Source organism: Pteropus medius, unplaced genomic scaffold (assembly GCF_902729225.1).
Source record: "Pteropus medius unplaced genomic scaffold, Ma_sr-lr_union100, whole genome shotgun sequence".
NCBI lineage: Eukaryota > Metazoa > Chordata > Mammalia > Chiroptera > Pteropodidae > Pteropus > Pteropus medius.
Genome location: NW_024346285.1, coordinates 158,488 through 186,197, shown reverse-complemented (window position 1 = coordinate 186,197; position 27,710 = coordinate 158,488). Strand labels below are relative to the sequence as shown.

Genomic DNA, 27,710 nt, shown 5'->3' with positions numbered 1-27,710 from the left:
TCACACAGCACCAGATTCCTGCCTATAAACCTCTCTCCCTAAGATACTGGGGTATGGTGGAAGGGCACAGATACTCAGAAGCAAGGAGCATCGGTACCCTCTGAGACCTTCAGTTCTTTGATCTGCAGAGTAGGCGTGGGGTGTACTACTGAGGGAAATAAGGTCTGTGATATGCCCAGCCCTCGGCATGCCCACTCAGGGATTTCTTTCTCCCAGGAGATGCTGCTGTGAGCTGCTATGGCCACCCTTGGTCCCCTTTGCCCCATCCTACCAGATCCCTGGGCCCTCAAGCGACAGGGCTTACTCAGCTGTGGTCTGCCATCCAGACCTTGGTGCAGCCAGTGAAGGCAGAGTCTGGGCAGTTCTGCCATTTGGGCATGCCACTTGACCGTCGGCCTTGCTTTTCTCATGTGTGAGATGCAGGAGGGCCTCCCTGGTAGTGGCATTTGGGATACCACCGGTGTGTTTATCATATTCTGGGGGAGGGGTGTCTCCACAGTGTGTGGGAAGCCCAAGGTAATGAGCAAGATCTATGGTGGCCAGGATGTGGTGGCTGGACAGCGGCCATGGCAGGCCAGCCTACTGTACCGAAACTTGCACATCTGTGGAGCTGTCCTTATTGACGCACGCTGGCTGGTTACCACCGCCCACTGCTTTGTCAAGTGAGTCCTCCTTCCTGGGTCTCCAGCAGAGGGGCTGGGAGCAGAGAAGGACGTAGGGGAGAAGAAAAGGGTTGATGGGTGTCCTATGCCAGCTCCTCTGGGCTTTGCTCTGGGAGAGCCTGTGGCCTCCAAACACACGCCATCCCTGCCTTGGACCTGCATCCTCTCAACCTGGATTGTCCTACCCACTCACCTTCCCAGATCCCCCTCATCCTTCATCCTTAGCCCCTGTGCCTGTTCCCCAGGAGGTTGGCAGTGTCCGTCCTGGCCGCTGTCCAGTGTGGAATGGCTCTTCCCTGCCTCAGATCATGACTTCTCAATGTCCCTGCATTCCTGGGTGTCAGACTCTAGGTAGGAACCTGAAACTGCATGGAGAACCAGCGGCTGGGCAGTTCTCATCACTTCTCCAAAACCAAGTGCTGGGGAGGATTTGTGGTACCAGGACGCCTGGTTCGGAGGTGGGGCTCCCTGACATTAGAGAACGATGTGGTCACTTGGGAGTCTAACTCTGCCGGCCCTTCTGAGCTTGACTCAGTATCCAGCTTCTGAACAGATGAGGAGGGGCCTGAGGGAGCGGGGGCATCACAGCCTAGGTCAGGGAGTTGGAGCTCATGCACCAGCTGGCTTTGAGAGCCCAGAAACTGTGCCACACTCCATGTGAGTCCCTCTATGGCACAGGGGGTGGCAAGATCCTACCTCACCTGCCTCCATCTGGTTAGATGAGAATATGGGGTGAGAAGGGTGGATCCTGTGGGAGAGGGAGGGAGGTCAGGAGAGGGGCTGTGCTCCAGTAGGCATGGAGCGGGAGGTGCTTGCCAGAGCAGAGGGGTGTGGGCACTGTGAAAGTGGGGAAGGGCTTTCCAGGTGGATGAGCCACATGAACAAAGTCAAGAAGGTAGGAGGTTTCATGACAACCATTCAGGGAACAAGGTGAGATTTTGTCTCCTGCATTTATTTGCTCATTTCACAAACATTTTGTGAGTGCTTTTAACCAAGTGAACAGGCAGCCCTTGGTCAGGAAGGTATTAACAGAAAGAAGGGGTAGGAAAAGTGTTGGGGCCAGGAAATGGGTCATGGGGGCCTTGGGAAGGGTCAGGTTATAGCTAGGATTGAGCCAGAGCTCCTCTTGCAATACAATGAAAGGGCCTGATGTGATGGCCCCAGCAAGGACCCTTCTAAAAGTAAGATTCTCTGTTCCTTCAGTTCTAGTATGTGATGGGGAAGCCATGATTCCTGAGATTGAAAGTAGAATATCAATCAGCCTCAGGAAAGAATGGCTCCTGACAGTTAGGAAGGTGTGACAAAAGCTGCCTGCATCGTGCGGCATGGAGGCATCCACAGGGGTGTGGGCAGTTAGACAAGGATACAGGGAGAGAGAGCCAGACCGCACCCAGATGGTGACAGTGAGCCCTTCGTCCTCCAGCAAATCTCATGCCCCAGAGGACTACCTGGTTATGTTGGGAAGCACTCAGCTGTACCAGCACACCCAGCACACCCAGAAGATATATGTAAGCCAGATTATCACTCACCCAGGAGTTCCAAGCCTTCGGGAATGACAAGCCATGTTGCAACTGCACCTGCCTGTGAACTCCACTTCCTACATCAGCACTGCCTGCCTCCCAACTGCTGGCATGCAGCCGCCCATTCACCGGTCCTGCTGGATAACCGGCCGGGGGATGCTCAGCGAGGACAGTGAGGGAATGTCGGAGGTGATGGTGCAAGAGAGCAGGGAGGTGGAGGAGGAGGAGCAGAAGGGAGGAGAGGGAGGAGAGGGAATGGAAAGAGGGAGGATTAGCTTCGTCTGAGGGGTTCCAGGCAAAGGGGTCAATGTTCTTGGCCCTGTGAGCCTCATTTCCAGAGGACTGGCCCATTCTGGTTCTAGTTCTGAAAAGTATGTGATTCTAAAGCATCAGTGTTCCCTAAGTTCAAGCCTCTGAACGTCTGGGGATCTTTGATTTTTGGAATCAAGAATCCGGGTTCTTTGATCTCCATGGTTCTTGAATTCAAGGCTTTAATCGCCCATGGATCTGAGATGATTTGATTCAATGTAAGGTCATGTTTGGGACCTGAGCAATTCTAGGCCACTGCCAAACACCCCTTTTTCACATTGCCATGCAAGGTGCTTGGGAAAAGTGAAAAGAAAACACTTTGATGGCTTCTGACCTCTAAGCCTACATGACCAACTGAGAATGATTACAACTTAAGAAATTCTCTGAACCCCGCTTTGGTCAACTATCTACTTTATAGGCTCATTAGGTGAACAGAATAACAGGAAAAGGTGTGTTATTTTTTTAGATAGAAAAAAGAAATGTAGGGAAAGACTTATGGACAAGAGTATTTATTAAAGAAAGAAGTGTTTATGTTTTGGGTACATGCTCCTTTTATAAGTTAAGAGAAAAAATAATATATATTTGTAATTGGTTGCAGGCCCATAATTTGGTACAATGTTTCTCATAAGATGTGAGACAGGCATTTTGGACAAACCATGTCTTCACTGGGTGGGAGATGTCAGCATCCCTGTTCCTTGTCTACTAAGTGTCAGAAACTCCCCCTAATCGTAGGACAGTTAGTCCCACTAATATCTCTCTCTCTCTCTCTCTCTCTCTCTCTCTCACGCATACACACAACACACACAGAAGCTGGTTCTTCCTTGAGGGCAGGGACTACAGCTTACTTGTTTTAAAATCACAGTCTGTGCCACAGGGAATGACACATGGTAGATACCCCACCCTGGTCCAATAGACCATCATGACCTCTAGATTTGTATACCAGATCCCTCCCTGAATGCTTTGTTTCAGTCCTGACAAAGCTGTTTTTTTGCTTTAAAATGAGTCATACCACTTCCCCACCTAGTACCCTCAGTGCCTTCTTGTTTGTGCTTAGAAAAGAGTCCAAACTCCATACTTTGGCTATCAGACCCTGTGTGACGTTGGCTCCCATCCTCTCTGCCTCATCTCCTACTGCATCCCTCATGCATGCCGCCCCTGCCACCAGGCATCCTTCCTGCCTTGAACTTGCTAAGGCCATCCTCGCCTCAGGTCCTTGACCTTGGCCATCCTTTCTACCCTGCTAGCTCTCCCCGCTAATCTTTGCAAGACTCATTCTTCTTTATATTTACAACTCAGCCGCTCCTCTGAGGAGTTTTACTTGATAATGTGAGCTAAAATAGGCAGCCCCTACTATCACGTCTTCCTGTTTTATTTCCTTCACACCACTTATTACATGTAAAACAATTCTATTTACTTCACTTACACTACCTCCCTCAACAAAAATGTTCCCCTGTGTCATTAGTGTCTAAGAGATACTCAGCATGAAGATAAATGAACAGATGAGTGACGGAATGAGAAGATGGATGGGGAGGGCAGATGGGAGGGTGGGTGGGTAGAAGGGAAGATGGATGGGTGGGTGAATGCATAGCGGGCAGGTCGATGGAGTGGGCAGATATATTGGTAGAAAAAGAGGAGGATGGCCAGAAGAATGATGGAGGGATGGATGAAATTGTGGGTGATGGGCAAATGGATGGAAAGATCCTCAAGTAGATGAATGAGGGTATGAGGAAAGATGGGTAGACAGAATGAGGAATTGGTAGATGAAAAGATGGGACAGGTTAATGATAGACAAATGCATAGTGGATGGGATGGTTCATAAAAGGGTAGGTGAGTCGGTGAATGGTTGCTAAGCCCCAGTGAATGACGTGTTTCTGGGATTTACCTTTTTTCTTTGTGTCATAGGAGAGGGCACGTTCCATTGTTATGAGAGAGGAGGTGGGGATAGGATGAGTTTGAAAACATTTTAGAAATAGGATAGGAGCATGTTGTGGATGGGTGGGAAACTGAAGCCATGCTGAAAGCTCAGCTGTCCTGAGGAAACCCCATGTGCTGAGCAGTAAGGGAGAGTGGGCATTCAGACCAGTCTGGCCTCTTCAGCTAGGCTACAGTGCGCTTCACTGATTTCCTTCTTATCCTTAATGCAGAGCATCTACTCCCGCCCTTCCACCTCCAAGAGGGCAAGGTGGGCCTCATTGAGAACAAGCTCTGTAATATGTTATATGAACACAGACTCGACGAAGGCAAGACCTCCCCTGTGCATGAAGAGATGCTGTGTGCCGGGGACTTCTTGACAGGAAAGGCCATCTGCCGAGTGAGTGAGGCCACTTCTGTTCTTCCCTTGCCTGCTCTCCGGGCCTCAGTTTCCAAGGGGGAGTCTGTATTGCCTCTACTTCCTTTGCGGAGACCCCTGGGACTTCTGTTTCCTCCCTCTGCATGTCTTTCCTGGGCTCGATCTTCCAGCCGCATCCCCCAGGCCAGCCCCTTCCTAAGCCCATCCCACTTGATAACATCTGCTGGTAGGGCCCTCAAACAGCCCCTATTTCTGAGGCATATTTGAAACTTTTTATTGAAGTATAGCGTACATACAAAAGAGTATATAATTCCTAAGTTTATAGTTTAATGAATGTTTCACATGCTGATACATGTGACCAACTCTTCGGATGTCTCACTCATTCGTGCCCCTTTCCTGTCACTAATGCCCCGGGGAACCACTATCTTCACTTTTGACATTTAGATTCCAGATGTTCCATAAATGGAATTTATTCCCAGTTGGCCATATTTAGTGTCTTAACATTGTATTTGTGAGTTTCATCCACACTATCACACGCAGTTATAGTTGGTTCATTCTCACTGCTCTGTTGTGTGAATTGAATTCTGTGATCAGTCCTGTGCTTCCATTTCACAGAAGCCCATGAGCACAGTTTTTGGATTAACAGGTTTGCAGATGTTCAGCTTTGGCAGATGTCACCAAACACCTCCAAAGTGGTCGCACCAGTTTGCTCCCTCCAGCAGTGGATGAGTTTATCCTTGCCAACGCTTGGCACTTTCCATCTTTTTCTTAGTTTGGTGGGTGTGGAGTGACATTTTATTGTGGTTTTAATTTGCATTTTCCTGAAGACTAATTTAGTTAAATATATTTTCATTATTTTATTGTCATTGGATATCTTCTTCTGTAAAGTTTCTCTGCAAATTTTTTTTCCCTTCTCATTTTTCAGTTGGGTTGTCTGTCTTTTTCTTTTAGAGGCTCTTGGTGTATCCGTATGTTCTGGATATCAGTTCACTGTTGGACATATGGATTGTGAATGCTTTTATTGCTCTCTGTTATGTCCCATTTTATAGGGGGGCAAACAGGCCCAGAGAGGGATAGTGGCAAGCCTAAAGTAAGGCAGCACAACCTGACCCACTGTTCTGACTCCAAGTCCAAACCTGCCTCCACAGCACCCCCAGATCGGAGCCCAGCCTCCTGAGCTGGCGTTGGTGCTCTGAGCTCTCGCATAGATGGTGCCATGGAGGAAAAGGGCAAGCGTCAGGGCTTTGGAGTCAGGGACACTGCTCTGCCACATGTCCTACTCTGTGACCTCAAGCGGCCTCTTTACTTTCTGAGCCCGAGTCCTCCTTCACAGTGTGTGGTCCTGAGGCCTCCACACGACTGTTGAAAAGATGGTGTAGTGGGTTGAGCAGTGTCTCCCAAATCCACGTCCTTTTGGAACCACAGAATGTGACTCTACTTGGAAACAGGGTCTTTGCAGTTGTGATTAGTTAAGAATTCTGAGATGAGATCATTATGGATTTACCGAATGATCCTGAATCTAATGACTGGTGTTCTTGTAAAAGGGAAAGACACAAAGACGCTTGGTTTCAGACTTCTGGCCTCCAGAAGGGTGGAAGAATGAGTTTTGATAGTTTTTCAAGCCACCCACTTTGTGGTGACATGTCATGGTGGCCCCAGGAACGGCAGACAGGAGGGATGAGATGCACCTGGCCTATGGGACAGTCTCCTGGACAGCTGTTTTCATTACTGCCCAGTGGGCTGCTGAGGCGAAGAAAGAAAGCTTGGCTACCTGCCCTCCTGCTAGAAGGTAAATGCAGGTTTCTTGGTTCCCAGTCCACAGCCAGTGGTATCAACCCGCTGGCTGGCTGGCCTGGCCCATACTTCTCCGAGGGTCAGCTGCACACAGAGGCGGAGCAAAGGATATAGCCCCTGAGTCCTCATGTGGATGTTACCCTAGACCTCCCTTCATCCTGGTCTTCCACCTGCCTTCTCCTACAAAGGCCATGCCCATGGATCTCAGGGCCAGCACCTGTTTTATGCCTGTCTGCTGGGCATCCATAGTGCCCTTTGAACCTTCTTAATCGATCTAACAAATAGCAATTTGTTTAAAATAATAATAATAACAATGTATTCAGTGACTATAGCTTATGGAAAAGTGAAATAAATTACAAGAATATTATAAGGAACAAGATGAAGGAATTAGGAATGCTCCTTGTAAGCTACTTGCATTACCTGTGAAGCAGCACAGGTATATACATTTTATTGTGCTGCCCTTTATTGTGCTTCAAAGATATTGAATTTTTTTTTTTTTATTAATTGAAGGTTTGTGGCAACCCTGTGTTAAGCAAGGCTATTGGTGCCATTTTCTAATGGCAATGCTCACTTCGTGTCTCTGTGCCACATTTTGGTAATTCTCATTGTATTTCAAACTTTATTATTATTATCATATTTGTTATGATGATTTGTAATAGTGATCTTTGAAGTTGCTATGTTGTTTTGGGATGCTACGAACTGCAGCCATATAAAGTGGCGAACATAGTTAAGAAATGCTGTGTGTGTTTTGACTGGTCCACCAACTGACTATCACCCCATCTCTCTCCCGCCCCTCAGGTGAGGAACATTCAGATTCTACATCAGTACTTGTTGCTTCACCTATCAATTTTATGTTATAAAGCTGTCATCTTTCATTAAACCAAAAAAAAACAGTCTCTGCTCTCTTCAAATTTTCGTTACCACAGCCTGGCAATTCCTAACCATTCTGACCACCCAACCCCTAGACTGGCCCAAACACACTCATACCTAGCTATGAACCACCCCTGACCCAGGCCTTGACTCTGCCCTGTACTTGGTCCTGACCGCAACTTTGCCTGGCCTTTGACCAGGTGGGGGTATGGCCTGGACCGCAGAGTAATCAGCGCTCTTAAGAATTAATGAGAAAAGACAGTAGACTATGCATGGAAAAATGGAAAAGGGTACACAAAGGTAAATCATGAAAGAGGAAATTGAAAAACCCACGAACAGGAAAAAAAAAGGTGGATCTAATTAGTTATCCAGAAAATGAAAGTCAAAACATGTCATTTTCAACCACCAAATTGTAAACATTTCTAGAGATTGGTCAATCTGCGATTTCTCTATAGAGTGAGGGAAGCATCCAGATTTCAAAGACGTGTTTCCTATTGTCTGCTCCAGGAGGTAATGTCCTGGATTTCTTGTACCGGAGGTAAGATGCTATCTCTCGCTTCACGTTCATTTTCTTACGCGTTTGTCTTCATCACTGGACTGTAAACTCCGGACTACCAGGAAATGTTTCATTCACCGCCGAGTGTAGGGATAAGAGGGAAATGGAAATAGCACTGCACATGTATACACTAAAAATATCAATTTAATAACTACTACTGTTATTGATGAAAGCAGAAACCTAAGAACCACAGCCTTACCTATTGGTTAAGAACTTGAGCTTCAATAAATTTTTAAAAACATTTAGGGTTTGGTAAAATTGTGCGAGTGTGAGGAAGAATTTCTATTTCAGTACAGAGACTGGAAGAAGAATTCATCAATTTCGTAAAAGCGACGACAGGATCGAGGGTGAAGGTGAGGTGAAGGCAATGAGGACCGTAGTACATGACTTCAGGTTGAGCTATCCGTGGAATATTGAGCTGGATTTGTCCAATAGACACTTAGAAGTACCGGTTTGGAATTTGAGAAGTGTATCTGGGTTGGAGCTATAGGTTAGAGTACTTTAGGGCTGGAGGCGACGGCCGATGCCGTGAAGGAAGCGTGTAGAACATAATTACATACCAAAACATAGAAAAGAGCCAGATAAGAAAAAGGAGCCAGTATGAGACCCAAAACGACATGTGGTAAACTTAAACCATAGAACACTAAATATAAGATTTCTTATTAACTTTTTATAAAGGTTTCTTGAGATATAATTTATGTATCCTCATAAATTCCCTCGTTACAAGGGACAATTCATGACTTTCATCTGATTTTTAGTGTTGTGCAGCAATCATCAAACTTGCATTACTCTCTGCTCCCATCCCCACTCTAGATAATGACTGATCTGCTTTACGTTTCTCTAAATTTCTGTTTTCCGGGAGTTTCCTGTAAATGGAATCACACAATAGGTAATCTTTCAAGTCTGGCTTCTTTTACTTAGCAGAATGTTTTTGAAGTTCATCCACGCAGTGGCACATACCAACATGTAGTTCCTTTTTATCCCAATGTATGGTTGTACCACATTTTGATTACCCATTGATGGGCATTTGGATGGTTTACAGTTTGGGGCTATTATGAACAATCCTACTGTGAATAGTCCTGTGCAAGTCTCTGTGTGGATATGTGTTTTCACCTCTCTTGGGTAGCTTCCCAGGAATGAAACCGCTGGCAAGTTTACCTGTGACGTTTGATAAACTGCCAAACTGCTTTCCAGAGGGTCTGTATCATTCTGCATTCCAGCCCAGTGTATGGCGTTTTCACTTTTTCCTCAGGATTGCCAACACTTGGAATTGCCTTTTTTATTATAGGCATTCTATGGAGTGTGAAGTGTTATCTCGTTGTCGTTTTCATTTGCATTTTGGTAATGACGAAGGACGTTGACTATGTGTTGATTTGCTTAACGGCCACTCAATATCTTCTTTAGCGAAATGTCTGTTCGAACCTTTTGCCTATTTGAAAAGTGTGCTTTTTGTCTTTTTGTTAAGCTGTATCGTATTCTGGATATAGCTTCTTTACCAGATGTGCGACTTGCAAGTATTTTTTCCAAGTCTGTGGCTTGTCTTCCGGTTTTTTTAACAGTGGGTGTTGAAGAGCAAAACTTTCTAATTTTGATGATGTCCAATTGATCCATTTGTCCTGGTATAAATTGCCCTTTTGATGTCATAACTAAAGGGTCATAAGATTTTCTCCTGTATTTTTTTTTTTTGAGGAATTCTAAGGATTGGTTTTATACTTAGGTCTGTGATCAATTTTAAGTTCTTTTTTGTGTGATGCGATGTAAATCTTTTGTTGGTTTGTTTTTGTTTTGCCCGTGGGTATCCATTTGACCTAGCACCATTTCTTGGTTAGAAAAAAAGACTCGACTTCCATCATTCTCCTCCTCCACCCCACTGAATTTTTATGGGAAATTTGTTAAAATCAGTCGATAGTAAAAAGTAAGGTTTTATTTCTGAACCCCCAATTCTGTGCCATCGATGTATAATACAAGCTTACCTTTGTGCCGGAATCCCACTGTCTAGATTGAGATACACTGTAGTAAATTTTGAAATCAGATAATGAAAGCCATTGGATTTATATTTTTTTTCTGGGCTATTTTAAGTTTTTGCATTTCCAAATACATTTTACGATCTGCTTATCAGTTTCTGCCCCCAAAAATGTCTGCCGAGGTTGTGATAGGGACTGCGTTGAACGCAGAAATCGATTTGAGGAGAATTATCATTTAAAAAACTTTTCCTTGACATTTCTCTTTGACCACAATTTGTTTAGAAGTATGCATCTTAACTTTCACATGTCTGGAAGCTTTCTCCTTCTCATTCTCATTTTTCTATAGTGAATGTAAGGGTTGAACTTTGGACACAGTAGAGGAAAATGCATTTACGTTTGTTTAGTTACTTCATATAGGTTCTTCAAATATCATTGGAGTGAACTTTTCAACTATTAATTTCACAGGGTCATTCTCAGTCTTTCGCACTTGTATGTAGAATGACCGTAAGGGGATGCCCTGACAACATGAACCCCGAGTTCCTGGAGGTTTGTTTATCAGGGGAAGTTCACAGAGACAGGGACAGTGGGAAATTTGAGAGTCCCGACTGCCTCTCGCTCTCTGGGCCAGCGACAGGGATCCGGTGGGGGCCCAGGGTCCAGGAGAGGGGCGCGAACCTCGGGCTCTGCTGTTTCATGCTGCACTATCAGAGGAGCCCAGGTCCTGCGTGGGCAGGCACTGGAAAGAGCACGGTGACTCGCAGGCCCTACTCCATCAGACAAGCACTCGGGCTGAGGGGATCACCAGCCTCTTCCCTGCTGGTCGGGGCTGATTCTGAGCTTGGGTTTGCGGCAGGTACTGCTCCGGGGACCACAGCCCCATTGCGGGGCAGCGCTCACCGGCTTTGGCAGTCTCAAGCCCTGGCTATGGGCAGTGTCCACGAAGCCTGTAGGGAGTCCGGCCTGCAGGGAAGCGGTTCTGGACAAGTTAACCTCGCCCTCTCACCACGTCAAGAATCAACTTTTCCTCACTCCCCCTTGATCTCCCCACTCAGAAAAGGAGCACCATTTTACATAGGGTTGCCAATCTTTTAGTTTTTAAACACTGTAAACATCATTGTATAAAAGAAAGGACATCCTAACCCCAACTAACTAAGGAGCACATATTGCAGAAGAAGCAAGTTTGCCCTAAAACAAACTGTCTAGTGACATCCTTGGATGATCCTCTATTTCTCCATGGTGCTGCTGAGTAGTGAAAAGTCGGTGCTTGAGACTCCTCGGACAGTCGGTGTGCTACCAGTGCCTTCTGTGAAGCAGGACGACGTCACCCTCGGTGTCTGTGTGGACAGTGGAGATGAGGAGGCAGCGGATGATGGCTCTGTGCTGTCGGTGAGGGTGTCCTCTGCCCCTGGCTTCAGTTCCTCGTATCCCTGCCATGCGAGGGATGACGGCGGTGCCGAGGACAGTAACCAGCTTCCTGATACATTACCAGCAGAATTGCCCCTGTCTGACAAAAAGGTCCCCTGCAAGTTAGAGGGCCCGAATCCTCCCGGGGATACATCTCTCCCCAACCACCGCTTAACAAGTCCCTTCGAAGAAAGCCACATAGATGCACATTTATCCAAGTTGTCTGTTAAATTACACAGTCTGTGATTTGAAAAAAGACCCTGGAGAACATGACGTTTTGTGAGGAGAACCCAACCCAGGGGGCCCAGAGTCTCAGTGTCTGTGCCCCCAGCAAGTGTTGAGGGCGGTGGAGACGGGCGGTCATCACCTTCACCACAATGGCCTTTCCCTGGTGTCACTAGCCAAGCTCTGCCTCGACGAACATTACGTATGAAGGTGCCCAGCACCTGCCTGGGTCTCAGAGGAGCCGTGGCCGTGCCTCCCCACCCCCTCCCCGGGGTGAGACACCTTCTCTGCACACCTGTGGACCACGGTCGTTTCCCTGACTCCGTGAATGCGCCATCCACTTCAACTGTTATCGCTTGATGTTGTTCTTTGCAACTTTCGATTCCCCCATTTCTATTTTCTTCTCTTAAGGGATTGGAGGTCACTAGAAATTCCTCAACTTATAGCCCATGTTCTTTGACGTTAGCCAGTCTCCTTAAAGTCCTTGGTCTTGCTCTCTCGAAGGGCTCCTGGAGGTCAACGCCAGTGGGCTGGTGAGGTTGACACCATGGAGCCTGATGAAATGCCATATTCGACCCGGGCCTGGCGCCCCCTCCGGTGTCTGGGAGGAGAAGAACAGGCCGCCAGACAGGAGACAGGAATGCAGGTCAACTACAGGGGTGAAGCCCAGGGAAGAACACATGTGCCAGGAGCAGGTCAGCTCTGTGCCCCGTTCTGAGCAGAGGCCTCTCAGTGAGGGATGACCAGCTACTCTCAGGGAGAGCGAGGAGCCCATGTGCACAGAGCCCGTGGCCTGCAAGGGGCACGTGTCGGCACCTCTGTGGGGTTCAGGGGCCAAAGAGGACCATGGGTAGCCTCTTCCAGGGGAACCCACCTGTCGCGGGGCTGCAGCATCGGTCCCTCAGGCCCATCAGCATCCACCTATCTTTCTGGGGTCCAACGCCTAGCAAACCTCAGTCCTGGATTACACGTGTAGGATTCCCCAGTGTGTGCCAAGCCAGACTGTGGTCACCCACTCCAGGGTGTATATAGGTCAACAGGTAAAACACAGCGCTTCCCCCTGGTGAGGCAACTGCAACAGAGAGGCTGACTCCTGAGAGCAGCGCCCAGTGTCAGGGGCCGAGGCAGAAACTCAAGAAAGCCGGTGCCTGACGGAAAAACCCGTCACATGAGCCCACGTCCTCCTCCACCTCCGTGGGGTCAGTCAGGATCCAGTGTTTGCTGTGGGATCACAAGACCCCAGAGCTCTTGCCGTCACAACCACCTGCCTCACAGAGGGGCAATGCGAGGTCTTGAGGACAGGTGGCCGGCCCCATGTGACCACTGCTCACGGGCCATGTGACAGGTCATGTCTTCTCAAGGGCACAGCAGGCCCAGACTCAACGTTTGTGTCTGGATCGTTAGCCCACTCATTCCGGGAAACGCGACAGTACGTGGTGACTGGACGATCCAGAACCTGAATCAGGCGGGCCAGGCACTGAGCACTGACAATTGTCCTGGGGAATCAGCTGGCCTGGCCACGCACTCATGTTTCCCAGTGCAGGAGCCTCAGGGTGGAGCGGGGCCAGCGCTGAGTCATGCCTCAGAAGGCTTGCTGCTCGTATGGGCCATGCACAGGACAGCTGTTCAGAACGTGACCCAAGGCTCGGCTGTCTCGTGCCATATAACAAGCTCTTAAGTAGCTGGGGGTAGGACACCCCCAACTCTTTGCTAAATTTCTGAGCCCATTCCCCAGATCCCAAATTTTGCACATCTCGCCTAGGGGTCCGTGGACTTCTGGACAAGGACCCGATTCATCTAGGCTGTTCAGTGCACGACTGGTTGCCGAGACGGGGTGTTGCTCCCCGACGCCTCTTCCTGGAGAACCACCTGTCCAGCCGCTGACATTTCCTCCCTCCCTCTAATCAGGCTAAATGAATCTGGGAGATTCGCACATGAAAGGAGTCAAGAGTGGAAAAGTCAACCTGACTCTGTTGCCTCCTCTAGACCAAGAGTCTTTGAGACTCCCCACTGCACTCACCTGAAAGCTCTCACCTGTCCCCAGGGGCCCAGACATCACACAGGCTATCAGGTACACCTTACCGCGATTCCCTCCTGAGAGCGGACGAAGCGGATCCCCAGGGCTTTGTAGGTACCAATGATTAGCCTCATTGTAGCTCGTGCCACAGGCAAATCGAACAGGGATTACATGCCAGTGAACGTGCAGCATAATTTTCAGTCCAATCATTTCACGTTTATAGAGAGAGGAATTGAATATTGTAAACATAGATGTATGAGTCCTTTAAAGGGCAAAAAATAAAAATTGTTTCTGATAGCTCTTCAAACTAAAAAGGAGGAATCTGTTAAGCGCGTCACAGGATATATTATAGTGTTGCACCTGCTAACCAAAAGATAAAAAAATAAAAAATAACAAAATAAAAAGGCCTTTCAAAGTGAGGGCAATAGCATTTTCTCGAGACCAATAAGAATTGCTACTCAGGAAAGCACTGATTCGGGCGGGAGCCCTAACAGTGTTCCCATTAGGAGACAATGGCAGTGGGTAATTATAGGAAGGGGAAGGGGAACGATTACATCAGTAGGAGGAAGGCATTTCTGTTGGTGCAGATAGCGTAATATAGTGATGTTCATTCTAAACAACATTTAAAAAATTTCAGTCCAGTAGTCATAATAACTGCTTTCTTGTTATCTTTGCAAATCGTCCTTTGCGAAACAAGTTTGCTGAGGCCCAGCTCAAAAGTTATTTTGGGAAAGAAAAAGTTATTTTACCCTTTCTTTGACACTCCAAGATTTGAGGTAAAAGACATGCGAGGCAGTTCCTCTGGCACAGCAGCTCCATCTCCATTCAAAAGCGTCGCTGTTCATGTTATGGTTCACACACCTGTGGGAGGGACTAACGAAGCCTTTGTACAGTTGGCAATGGGAGTTGACCACGGGATGAAAGTGGTCAACTGCCGCTTTCCAATTACACAATTAAAGATACAAATGGGAAACGGAGTTGACAACTGACCAGCACTTTTGTCTCATAAATCAACGGATCAACCAAAAAAAAAAAATGGCTGGGCTCGCTGTTTTCCGTGCATTTGTGCCAAGTAAACGTCAAAGATCTATATGCTTGGTCGCACACAACAACAACAACAACAACAAAACAACAACAAAAAAAACGGTGTTGAAATATTAAAAGTGTTGATTCACTTTTTTGAATCCCATGAGTCATCCTGAAACAATTGTGTGGACAGATACACCGATGGGGCAAAAGCAATGGTGGCAGAAATGCTGGCACCGTAACCCAGATCAAGGAGTGGCACCAAACTTTTCAACTAGGAACCGTATTCACTATCATACTCTTGCCGTAAAAGTGCCAGTTTCAGTTCAGGATGTTTTGGATGAAGCAGTAAAACTTATTTGTTAACTCTTGACCACTGAACTTGCATAGTTTCGATCATGTTTGATGAAATGGAACATACAAACACCACAAATCCGTATATCGAAGTGAATGGGAAAAAGAGTAGATCAGAGTGTGATAAAAAGGAAATCGCTAACATGGAAGATGGTTGCGAAGAGTTAGGTACGATGTAGCACAGAAAAGAAAGAGTCAGAAAATATGAGAGAGGAGTTTATAGAAATAGGGTCTGCGGGCACCTTGATCATGGACTTCCAGCCTCCGGAACGGTGAGACATAAATGTCTGTTGTTTAAACCACCTAGTCTACGGTATTTTGTTATAGGAGCCAGAGACTACATAATGAGATGGTATAATATACATATGTTTGGAGCTCTAGCAGTAGAGACAAGAGAGGACGAGGAAAAGCGGCCTTGAGAAGATATTATTCTGTTTCGGAGTTGATGAAGAATGTGTGTTACCAGTTAATGAAGCAAAAGAGAGCATGTGGAGGATAGAAAAAGAAAATTTAACCGTCAAATAATCACACCTCTCGAAACTGTAGCACTCAAAAGACAATCTTAAAAACAATTAGCAAGGAAGACAATCACCTGCAGTGAAAGGCTTATAAAAATGATGGCATAATTTTTGATAGCAACAACAAAAGGCTTATTAGATAGAATACTTTTTCAGAGCCGTGTAAGGAAAAGCACTGTATCTAGAACCGATTGCCTGTTACATTGTAATTTATGGAAGTTCGCCAACAAGAGAAGTGGTAAATTATTTTTAATATGCCCATACGATAAAAAGTCATAAGTAACTCAAAAAGTAAATAACATCTAATATATCAAGTTTTAGCTCCTGACAGTGGTTCTTTTCCAACTGTTGGTAGGAATGTAAAATGGTGCGGCCCTTGAGGTTAACGACATGGAACGTCCTCAAAAAATTTTTCAAGATATAACAACCCACTTCTGGATATGTATCCAAAAGAATTCAAAGTAGGATCTCAAGGAGATATTTGTACATCGCATCATTGCAGCATTATTGCCAACCGCCAAGAGAAACCCAAATGTGCATCGACAGATGACTGGATAAAGAAAATGTGATCTATACATACAATGGAATATTCTGACCCTTGAAAGGAAGCAAGCCGTGTCACATGCTACAACATGGATGAGCCTCTAGGACACTACGCTAAGTGAAATAGGCCAGTCGCAAAAGGGCAAACACTATACGATTCCACTCACATGAAGTATCTAAAGTAGTCAAAGTCATTGAAACAGAAAGTAGAAAGGTAGTAGTCAAGCCTGGGGGAGGAGGAGAAAGAATTAGTGTCTAAAGTGTATAGAGTTTCGGAGTTGACAGATGAAAAATTCCTGAAGATCTGTCGCACATCAATGAAAATATACTTAACGCTATCAAGCGGTAGACTTAAAGATGGTACGGATGCTTTTTTTTTTTTAAAGGAAGAATCATAGGCATACATTTTCATGACATGGGATTGTCGACAGAATTTTAGATACGACACCAAAAACGAAAGCAACGCAAGAAAAAATAAATAAATTGGGCTTCATCAGAAGTAAAGGCTTTTTTCCTTTTCTCCTTGATAGGACACTATCAAGAAAGTCATTGACAACTCACAGAATGGGAGACTACTTTTGCAAATCGTACGTCTGGAAAGACACTTTCACCTAGAATACATAAAGAGCTCTTACAACTCAACAATGAAAGACAAATCAACCAACTAAAAATGGGTAGTGAATGAATATGTCTTGCTCCAAAGAAGATACGCTAATGGCCAACAGACACACGAAAAGAAGCCGAACATCCAGGAAATTCAATCCCAACCCACCATGACAAAGAATGTGCGTTACCACCACTTTGGAACCATGAGGATGCTGACAGGTCTTGCTCCTGTATCACTGCGGTTTCCGCAGGATCCCATGGCTTCTTCGAGGAGGTTTATTCCCGTGGTGAAGGAGGAGGGCTCTGGAGTCGACATGGCATGGTGCCAACCGGGCGGTCCCAGTTCCTGCTGTGCGGCCGGCACTTGGACCCCTGAGCTCCCTGAGCCCACTCTCCTCACAGAAAAATGGGTGAGACGCGACTCACTCCCAGGCTCTCTGTGGAGACCCAGGAGGCTAAAGGAAGTGGAGCACAGAAGAGCAGCAAACCCATAGGGGCCAGCTCCACTTCTCTGTATGAGCGTCACCATTTCTTTGGAGCTTTGACGGGATTACATCGCCGTGTTCACAGATTCTGCTTCAGTCACTTACAGTAACTCCTTCCTGATTCCTACCTTATGCACCGTCCTTGCAAAGCATGATGTCAAGTTTGTTTCTCCGTTTCAAAGAAGGTCGGCTGCAATGAACATTTGAAACATTTCTTTCTTTTTCTTCCCATTGGGACTTACCCTAGAATTTTCCAAAGACTAATGTGCAAACCTCTACGAGATTCCATGTGGGCTATGAAGTCGGACTCAGACTTGGTTGGGACAGCGATGGACCTCGGTCGGCCTCGCTGTGCAGGTTCCGGGGGAAGATTCAGGGTTCACAGGACTCAGGGGTGGGGACAGCACAGGTTCTGCCTCTTCCTGGGAATGCCTCCTCATGCAAACAAGGACTCCAGGGGCAGAAAGCGCCAGGCGAGTGAGGACAGAAGCGGAGACATCCGAGCACCAGGTGTGAACCCGATGATGATGACCCCCATCCTAGCCTGAGGGCCCGGCACACACGGGGGAAGACCAAGTACGCTGCCTTCAAACACGACTCACTCAGTGTTACTAACAACGTGAGAGGGGGACGTGTTACCCTGTTTTTTCACAAAGACCCCAAAAGCAGAGGAGTTGCAGGACTAAGGTGAACCAGTGAACGAAGGGTCCAGGCTCCCCCCCGTCACTCACCACACTTGCAGCCAGTACCTGCCACAAGCACCACCCTAGACAGGACACGGAGATGCTCAACCACAAGGGCCGCCAGCTTCTGGACCAGTCTGACGATGCAGTCTGAGTCTGGCACTACTTCTGAGCCCGCTTCTCTGTGTCGAGGCCCAGCTGGATAGGGAGCGAGGCAGCAGCTGGGGAAAGCATGGCCACGATGAGAAGTCGCCTTCACAAAGGGCCCAGGAGGTGCTGCCCGTGGCACGGGATGGGGGAAGGTGGTAGAGGAGGACCTGTGGGCTGACCTGCGATTCCATGGGAGACAGCAGGGGGCCCCGACATGAGTCCATTCACATCAAACTCTTTGAGGGGGCCAGTACTGGGCCAGGCCCCCTGTGTACCTGGGCGGCTCTATCCCCATTCCATCGCTGCCGCTGTACCACCAGCCGGGGCCACAGCCTGGCGTGCTGGGCGGAGCCGGGGTCACACCTGGGGAGACTCAGCCTATCTAGACCCCACCTGGGCCAGATGAGGAATCAGAAGTTAGAACCCGGACTGGAGAGGAGGCGTAGGCCAAGAGAAGAGGGGAGTCAGGTCCAGGGCACGACTCCACGCAGAATCAGAGCATACGGCTGGGGCCAGGACGAGGCAGGAGATGGGTCTCCTTCCCTGGCGCAGCTCCTGCCCCTCACCACCTGGTCGTCTCACTCTGACAGCCAGGGTTCGGGTCCCCTGCTCTGAGCGTGCGGCCTGTACCAGTGCCCACCACAGGGCAACCGAGGCCTCCCCTCCACTCAGCCTGGTTCCCAGGCACTCACAGCCCCAGGGCGCACACGCCTCGGTCCCCTCCCATGGACCCTGCTGGTTGTGCTGCGCTTGTGAAGCTTGCTCGCAGTTGGTTTAGTAGACTGTCTTACACGTGAATACTAATCTGTGTCATCATCTAGTCACACAGGAGCCCAGCCAAGGTAGGGAGAGAGGGGACAGGAGCTGTGTGGTTCCTCGAGACCCGTGGACCCTGAGTCCAGTCCCTCAGGCCATAGCAGACGGTCTTCCTCCCTCAGTTGGGCACGGCTGTCACACAGATATTTGGCAAGGGACTTGGTAGCCTCCCCACCGTCACTTCCCGCCTGCAGGCTTTTAAGAGGTGCCCCATCACTCTCTGCTCAGCCCATTCCCCCTTGTTCCATCCTCACCGTCTCCACCGCCCTCCATATTCAGTCATCCCACTGAGACTGGAGGATGCTTCCCTTGCGAGGATGCACAGAGGCAGAGAGCGTGTCCCCCGAGGCCAAGCCTTTTCCTCTCTGGTCATGCCACCCACACAGGAATCCCTGGAAGAGCTGAGGATAGCCCTGTTGTCTGACCGCTTCCGGGAGGCAGAGAGAAGCTCCCTGAAGACAAGGGCTGACTCCAGTCCATTCTAGAAAACTGGTTAATGGTCCAGAGGGCTGAAAGACTCCAAAGCAGCTCCCCGCCCCTAGAGGTTTCAGAGTGCAGATGAAGATGGGAGAGGACCCAGGAGGCACCTCACCCAGCCTGGCCTTGGGAGCTTCAGTGATGGGAATGGTCCCTGGGGTCAAGAGAGCCCTGTGCACCCAGGAGCAGTCTGGAGGAGTCCCCGTCAACCTGGATGGAGGAACTAGAGGGTAACCTGCGTATCCATAGGTCCGTGACCTTCCACATCCTTCCTTCCCCTCCGAGCCCCTCTCCATAGAGCAGCGCAGACCCGAATACGGAGACAGCGGCCCTCAGAGCGTTTTCTAGCAAAATCATCTTTATTTGTAATTTACACACAATGCCCCAAAGGTGCTGCTCCTACCCCCTATCCCCCCAGCCTCCCACCCCCAACCCCCCGCCCAAGCCCCCACCAGACCCAACCTTACCCTGACCGACCCGCCCTCCCTTCCTGCCTCCCACGTCAGTAGTACCGCCATGACCAACCCCAGGATGAGGAGGAGCCCCTGGCTCCCGCGGGGGACAGCCAAGTCACATCTAGTATGGCCCCCTGGGGGCACCAGGAGGACACCCCAATGGGCCCTACGGGCTGCAGTGCCGCTTTCTCCTCCTCCCTGAGAGCAACGGGCCACACTTTCTCTTTTGAGGCTGTGAGGAGCGAACCAGCCCCAGAGCCAAAGCTGGCCTCCCAGAGACCCCAAGGTCGGCCCCCGAGAGGGGACTCTTCCCAGCAGGGGCCGGGCCTCCACCCAGAGCGCGCTTCCTAGACTTGGCAACTGGAGGGGCGGCTCGGCTGAGGCCTATTCTCTGAGGGGACGGGGACTGGGGAGCTCCCCAGGACCCCCGACTTCCAGGGAAGACAAGGCCAGAGGCAGAGACAGGACTCAGGGAGAACCCCCAGGGCAGCAGGCTCTTCTGAGAGTCCAAGAGGAAGGACAGGCTGGGCAGCTCCTCCTCCTCCTCACTGGACCAATCTGCTGGCCCGCGAGTCTTCCTGAAAGGAGCGGTCTCTCTGGGAATGGAAGCGTCCCTGGGGCCCAGGCCAGAGGAAGTGCGCCCGTGACCATGGGGAGCAGAGCGGCGCTGTGGAGCCCGGAGTGGTGGGGACTCCCGATGTCCTGAAGAGACAGCAAAGGCTTTGGGCCTGGACAGGTGGGCCTCTGCTGGACGGGGCCTTTGAGGGTCCTTGAAGTCAATCTCTGGAGGGCTGGCTTTGTCGCTGACCCCCTGCTGGGGGCCGTGGTCATGACTCTGAGCAACTCGGCCGGCCTCGGACTCAGGAGATCGTGAGTCCAGTCGTGGTGCACCGTGGCTCGGTGGGGCCTGCACACCCTCTTCCTCCCTCAAGGCCAGGAATCGTTTCTCTACCAGCTGGGAGGGAGGAGGGGGCCAGTGACTGCTCTGCACACGTGGTGGGGGGAGGGACGAGGAGTGGCATCGGAGAGAGGAGGGTAGGTGATGCCCCTGTGACTCGTGACTCGAACCCCAACACAGGCCTGTGGCTCTCCTGCCATCATCCTGTGCTGTAGTCACAGCTTGCTGCCCCTCCCGTCCCCTGCTGGGCTCCCCGTCCCTTCCTTCCTATCATCCTCTCCTTCCTACAGTCCTGCCCTTCCTGTCGTCCTGCACTGCACCCACCCCGGAGCTGGCCCTACAGGCAGGGGAGGGGTGGACAGAGGCACGTGCGCCCCTGCCTGGGGCCCTCCGTGCCCTGGTTTACCTGGGGCTCCCTCTCACGGTTCACCTGACCAGCCCCCTCCCAGGGTCTCTCCCTCCCTTGGTGCACCTGAGGTTCCCCACCCCCGATCTCCCTGGAGGCCCTCCTTCCCCTGTTCTACCTGGCTCCCCATCCCACCCGGGCTCACCTGGGGGTCCTCACACACCCCCTCCCCGGTCTATGGGGTTTCCTCCCTCCCTTGGCTCACCTGGCCAGGAGTGAGTGCTTCCTCCTGCTCCAACTCCTCAGCTAGGGCTAAGGGATCCAGTTGTGTTTCTGAGGAAAGCAATTGTTCCAGGAATCGGGGGTGAATGATTGCCTCCACCTGAGACAGAGGAAGAAACTGTGAGCATCCTGGGTAGGGTGTAACCTGTGAGTCAGCAGGACCTGGGGGAAAAGGGGCAAAGCAAAGACCCGCCACATCCTCGTGCAAGAGGTGAGTGTTTTAGACTGCCACGGTCACCAGTACACACACACACACACACACACACACACACACACACACTCCCACACACTCACACTCATGCCCCCAACTCAGGAACAAAGAACAGAACTTGACCCCATTGGCCTGGGCAGAACCCAGGTCCGGGTGCTAGAGTGCCACTCCCTGGAACCTTCCAGACCCTGGAGCTCTGAGCCAGCCCACCTTGGTGACGAAGTCTTCCTGGGAACACAGCTCGTCGATGTAGCTCAGGAGACCCTGGTCCAGGTAGTCCCCGTCCTCTTCCTGCTGCGGCGCCTTTCTGTCCTCTTCCCCCGAGGCGGAGTGGGCCGGCCCCACCAGCCCGTCCATGATGTCCATGTACTCTCTCACAGCCTCCGCGGGGATCTCCTTTGGCGCCTTGGTCTCCCGAGGTCTCTGGCGTCTGTGTGGCTTCGGACGGGCAGGCTGCGCCCCGGGGACGGCCTTCCTGGCAGTGCACACTGAGGCTGGGCGAGAGGAGGAGGGAGCATGAGGGGCTCCGGCTTCCACCTCCCGAGTGTGCGATGCTGAGAGCAGTGTTTGTGAGACATTGGCATGGGTGCGGCCGGCTCAGGACCACCCGAAGCCCTGTGAAGCCCTGTGACCGTGGGAGGGGAGAGGTCGGAGGGGAGCATCGAAGGGAGTCACATGGAAAGAAGCGTGGAGCCACCGATTCTCCGAAGGGCCCCCATCCAGCCTGCTCCTCGGCAGACTTTACATTGGGTCCTTTGACAGGAAGGTGGGAGAAGGATAATGAAACTTAACTGGGTCCAGACCCTATGGTGACAAAGGGCGGCTGAGACCTCAGCTCCCATGGCTGTTGTGGTGGAAAGACAGCGCCCCCTTGAAGGAAAAGATCCGTGTGGGGACAGTGGCCTGCCCTGAGTCCATGGCCTTTGGCCATGGGCTCCTGAGGGAACACGGTGCCGTACCTGGCTGCGGGCCCACCGCCGGTGCTGGGGGCACCCAAGGATCAGGCTTTGCTGGGGCCGGAGGAGCCAGGCCTTGCACCCCCTGCGTCCACTGCCACTGCTGAATCTGCATCTCCTCCTCTGCCTCAAACTCCATGAACCTGGTGGGGGGGTGGGGGGGAAAGGGTGAGGAAGGCACAAGGGTGTGCTGAGGAGGACGACCCAGAGCCCAGAAAAGGCAGCAGGTGATGGAGGGATCAGAGAGCAATTGCCTTGGGGATGTGGAGGCCCGGGCCACTGAGGAGGCAGGAGGCTGGCTGGTGGAGCACGTTCTCTGCACAGTGCTCCACCAGCCGCAGTAGCTGGAGTCTGACCCCACTGGCTGGGCACGTCCCCCTGACCCTGTCCTGTCTCTTAATGTCAGGGCAAGGGTGGGTCAAGATCAGGGGAGGGCCGAGGTCACAAGGGAGGTAGGACAGAAGAACCCACGCTCTGAAGGGGAGGGAGGCTTCCGGTGGGGAGAAGGAACTCTGGGCTGTGGGGAGAAGGAACTCTGGGCTGTGGGGATACTATGCGGGCCAACAACCCTCTTCCCAACAGCCTCTGACGAGCACCACCACAGCCAGACCCTGACTGAAGTCCAGCCCAGTCCTTGGCCCGCAGCCCTCGAGACTCAGGACCCTGACTCACTTTTCTGCCATCTCGTAAAAGATCATCCGGTCAAAGTTGCTTCTGCGCTGCCATTCCTGCACGGCCCGCCACACTCCCTCCTCCAACGTCATGGTAGGCTTCAGGCGGGACAGGGACCGGAGCACTGGGCTGTAAGTCCACAGGGTCAGTCAGGGCCTACAGCCCGGCCTCCACCCGCCTGACCCACCCAGCTCTGTGGAGTACACCATGTGACCCCCACAGCATCACCGAGCACAGGCAGGTGAGGGAGGAGGCTGGGTGTGCAGAGACAAGCATTCCCAGCTACTGCTGTTACTGCCTCACATTCACACCAGCCCATCAACCTGGACTTGAGGCCGACCGTCCACTCGCACCCTATAGATGGGACGCTTTGGCTCTGGGAGCGCTTTTCCTCTTCCAGATTGCCCTTTCATAGCAATAATCACTATCATTAATGAGGTGTGGCACGTGCCAGGCAATCTGCTGCCGCTTCACGGATTAACCCAATGCGTCTGTCCTCTAAATGAAGTAGAATTGTCCTCCCCTTTTTACGAGGGACCTGAGGGTGCCGAAGGACATGTCTCCCAGGGTCACAACTCTAGTAGGGGCCAGGCATGGCTGGGGGAAAGGTGTCAGTTGAGATAAGGCACCCGAGTGGATGTCATGAATGGGCGTGTGACGCATGCTACCGAGAAGGTGCCTTCTCAGAGCGCGGACACCACCCTCAGACCTTGCTTCCAGTCTCCCAGCATGAGGCAACCCGCATGCCCATCCCACGTTCCTCTCCACGTGAAAGCTCCAGACGAGCTCCCGTGCCCCTGCCGAGCGCACTCACATGAGAAAGCAGGAAAGAGCTTCCGCATCGGGACTCTGGGGAAGGTGCTGCCGGGCCAGGACCTTGAAACGCTGCCAACGACGGAAGTTCTCATAAACGCTCTTGGGGTTGCAGGAGTCATCCGGCGAGGCCTTGCACTGGGAGGTGGCCATGCCACCCTCCCTGGAAGCCCCACTTGGCCATGGCCCGGTGTTCACTGGCGGGACGCCAGGGGCCAGCTGGGCAGCTGGTGGGGGAGCTTCAGGAGGAAGGCCTAGGGGCCAGCCTCCCTCGACAGCCTGGGTGCCCCCAATGGCCGGGGTGGGCATAACGGGCTCCACTGCAGAGGCTGCCAAGAAGAGGGGTGCAGGACACGCAGCACCCCCATGGAGGGTTCCTGGAGCACTCCAGTTGAGTGGGGCCTGCGTAAGGACCAAGGTCTGAGTCTGGGCGGGCTCTGCTCGCCCCACTTCTGACTTGACCTGGACAATGATGTTGCAAGCTCCAGTCCCACCGGAGCCATGACCGGCATCTCTTGCCACCAAAGGCATCCCAGGGAAAGCCGGCAGCACCAGGGGATGGCCAGGAAGAAATGACGGGGCCATGAGGGGCGGCAGGTGCTGCTCCCAGGGTGGCCGGTATGCGGGGCCAGGCATGGGCGGGGGAAAGGGCAGTGCCATGAAAGGAGACATGGAAGCACCGGGGTTCACGGTCACAGCCGGTCCGAGTACTGCACATGCTGTTGAGACAAAGGAAAAGGGTGAATGGAGTAGGAGAATCAGCAAACAGGACCGAGGAGCTCTGGGCCCCCTTTAACCCCTGGGGAATCAGAGTGATGAGTAGTTTCTACAGGTAAGGACCAATCGGACGGGGAACTGCAAGTTGCAAATGTCCTCAAGTGGTTTTCATGCTCCGACCTCAGGCTGAGAATTATTCCGCTGGAGCGCTTGCTTGCCATTCACCAAGGCTCCCTGACCACTGCCTGCCGAGAAGAAACGGCCCCAGCCAGTGCCGACTCTGAGAGAGCCTCCCTGAGGATTCCCTTACACCTGACCCTGCCGGCCTCAGAGTCTGTCTCCCAAGACATGGAACAGGCCGGACACCTGTCCTGTGGAAAACGCCCCTAGGCAGACACACTAGCAGGTAGGGACAATCTCCAAGGTAAGGTCTAGGCACCGTAACGGCCTTTGTGAACAGGCAGTGTCTCAAATATTAGGACCCCATCTCCTCCTCAGTCTTCCTTTTCCTGATGCTCCAACATACATCACTCTCTTTCTTTACTGGCCTAACACAACAAAATCAAAACGCCTGAGTAATACTCTCTCCACGAGACAGCACCACGAACCCAGATATAAGTCCCCTAACAAAGCAGCCTAGTGGGCATCTCAAAACCAACCACAGCCAGCACTTAATATGGGCCAGGTGCTGCCACTCAGTCCCCACTGCTCAGAGTCACTGCCACCACTCAGGAGTTCTGTTCCCAGGAGAGGGATCTGTCAAGTCGGCATTCTGTCCCTTAGACACGGCCATTTCACAGCCAGCAATGGCTGCAGAGGATGAGAAAAGGGCCAGGGAATGGAGAGCAGTGGGGCCGTCAGTGGAGGTTTCCACTAAGTCCCATAGCTACTGTTAGATTGGTCGTGGGGCTGCAGACTCTCTGTGGTCCTTCCCCTTACAGCTCCCAACGACAGCAAGTGAAGATGCAGTACGGAAGCGAGACGCAGTGTGAGCCAGGTGTCAGTGGGATGATGTGGTCTGGAACCCACGCAGGCCCTGGGCCAGGAGAACCAGAAACACACCACGTGCACCTAATTAATTAATCAGGACAGGTGTCCTAGGATGTTGAACAATAACATGGAAGATCATCTTCCTGCTTCTGTGCTACTCTCCTTGCTCTCTTTAAAAAGGAACCGGCTCTCAGAGACGTTCCACAGGAAAGCCCAACCGCACTCCACCTCAGTTCCCTGGCCATGAAGTAGTGACGTGGCACATGGGCAAACTGTCATCTCAAAGGTAAAACGCAGGGCTGAAAGGCTGCCCTGAGATACACGACAATATGAAGTAGGTCTGAGGAGCTGAGTTTCCACACAGGGAGAAGTTACCTGGCCACCCTGCCCCTGATGAATCCAAGACAACAGCTATCTGGGCTGGGGAGAAGTGAGCTCTGGGCTGGGAGGAGTAGAGAAGCTCTGGGCTGCGGCAGTTAGAGCACCTTCCAGCCTAGCTCGCGGGGAGGACATTTCACTGTAGACTTGGCCACAGACAGCCGCACTGGACAACTTTCTGGCTAAGACCACCTCTCGCCACTGTCCCCATTAGATCTATTATACTCAGTTCAAATCCCTTAGAAAGCTATCGTGGGGCAAGCTCCAGGGTCCCGAAGAACAAGACAGGGGCTGGGTTTTTCCCCGTGACACTCCCTGTGCCACCGCCACGACATAGCCCCCTGTTCCCCACACACGCACAGGTCAAAATGGCTAGTCTCCCCTCTAGAAAGAATCAGTGTGCCCGCTGCCATCCTTTCTCCGGACCCAGGCGTTTCCCCTGAGTCGTCCTGATCCACCCCTTAGGAGCCCTCCTGTCCAGTGCCGGCCCAGGTTTCCATTAGCTTCCAGCCTCCCCAGGCGACGTGTCCCTGGAGGTCCAGCGCTCTCTCCTTCCTCCACTCAGCCCAAATGATGGTTCCCCAACCCAAACCACGTCACACTTATATCCCAAGCATTCGAAGGACAGCAGAGTCTCTAAAACTCACCCCCCTCCAGCCTACAGGCTTACCTCCTTTAGAAGCCATCCCCGCAGGCTGAGGGATTGCCCACTGCTGTCCAGTAGCCTCCAAACTGAGAAAGGTGAGGTCCAGGACCAGGAGAGTGACCTGCTCCAGCGGATGGTCACCATCAAGTAAAGGAGGGAAAAGTTTGAATCTAAACAGTGGAACGTTGGTCTCAAGACATTCCGCAGTGGGGGAGGGGCGGAGGGCAGGTAGGCCTGGGTGGGGGTGGGGAGGCATTCCATGAAGGCCTCTGGCAGGTAGGCAAGAACCACAAGTTCATTTCAAACTATACAGTGGCAACAAGGTTGGTGTGCGCCTCTGCAGGAAATTTGTAAATTCTTTTTTTCAGATTCACATGCAAAGGTTTTACTTGATGTTCCCTTCGTTTCAATTCTTAATTCACCTACCCAGCGTTGTGTCCCTCGGCCTTCTTCCTACCTGGCTCTTGGCCGACTCCAACACGGGCTACCCTTTCTGACAAAATCCAGAACGGGTAGTCTGGTAAATGGATGGGTCCTTATGGCCACACGGGGCCCGGTGTTTGAAATTAGGCCCGGCTCAGCACACCCAGCACCTTGGGTGGCTGGGCGCTCATCAGTCTTCAGGAAGCAGTCCGGTGGCCCCGAGTACCATCCGGTGCTGGACGCTCTGTAGACTCCAGCAGGCCCAGCCTTACTCACGAACCGCTTTGCTCAAGTCTATCGGAGGAAGGCCCTGCAGCCTACACGTCCAAGACCAGAAATCACTGCTTTCTGTTTCAAAGAGTGTTGTGAGCTTAAACATTGAGATTTTTTACATTTTAAACAATTTTAATGTAACATTTAAACAAGCAATACCTTTGCAGATTTCAAGGTCAGATTTCAAGTGTACCAAACGCAAAATGCAATGATGGGTCTTCCACCCACCTCTTTCTTACCCACAGGAATCCAGTGTTGTCCGTTTCCTTTAATTCTTTCCAGAGATGTATTAAGCGACTAACAGCAAATGCAATCTATTTTTATTTTGTAAAGAGATGCCCTCACTTTTTTTCTGGTGAAAAATTAACGCGGGCTCCAACA

At 51.1% G+C, this 27,710-nt stretch overlaps 2 protein-coding genes across 2 annotated transcripts in view; one reads left to right on the top strand and one right to left on the bottom strand.

Annotated features, from left to right (window-relative positions):
• The first annotated feature begins 79 nt into the window (after positions 1-79).
• On the top strand, positions 80-5,977 carry LOC120613100 (putative serine protease 47). Its single transcript, XM_039875724.1, is given in 4 exon segments — positions 80-662; positions 2,086-2,354; positions 4,636-4,802; positions 5,930-5,977. Coding segments are annotated over 4 exon segments (738 nt in total). The 5' UTR covers positions 80-408.
• A 13,874-nt stretch (positions 5,978-19,851) lies between these two features.
• Positions 19,852-27,710, bottom strand: part of LOC120613099 (NUT family member 2G-like) — a 30,968-nt gene continuing 23,109 nt past the window's right edge. The window contains exons 2-7 of the mRNA XM_039875723.1: positions 23,904-24,692; positions 23,090-23,218; positions 22,421-22,560; positions 21,672-21,955; positions 21,234-21,350; positions 19,852-20,889 (exon numbers count right to left, since the gene is read on the bottom strand). Coding sequence (XP_039731657.1) covers positions 19,891-20,889; positions 21,234-21,350; positions 21,672-21,955; positions 22,421-22,560; positions 23,090-23,218; positions 23,904-24,692 — 2,458 coding nt within the window. The 3' untranslated portion in view covers positions 19,852-19,890. The remainder of the gene's footprint in view (positions 20,890-21,233; positions 21,351-21,671; positions 21,956-22,420; positions 22,561-23,089; positions 23,219-23,903; positions 24,693-27,710) is intronic.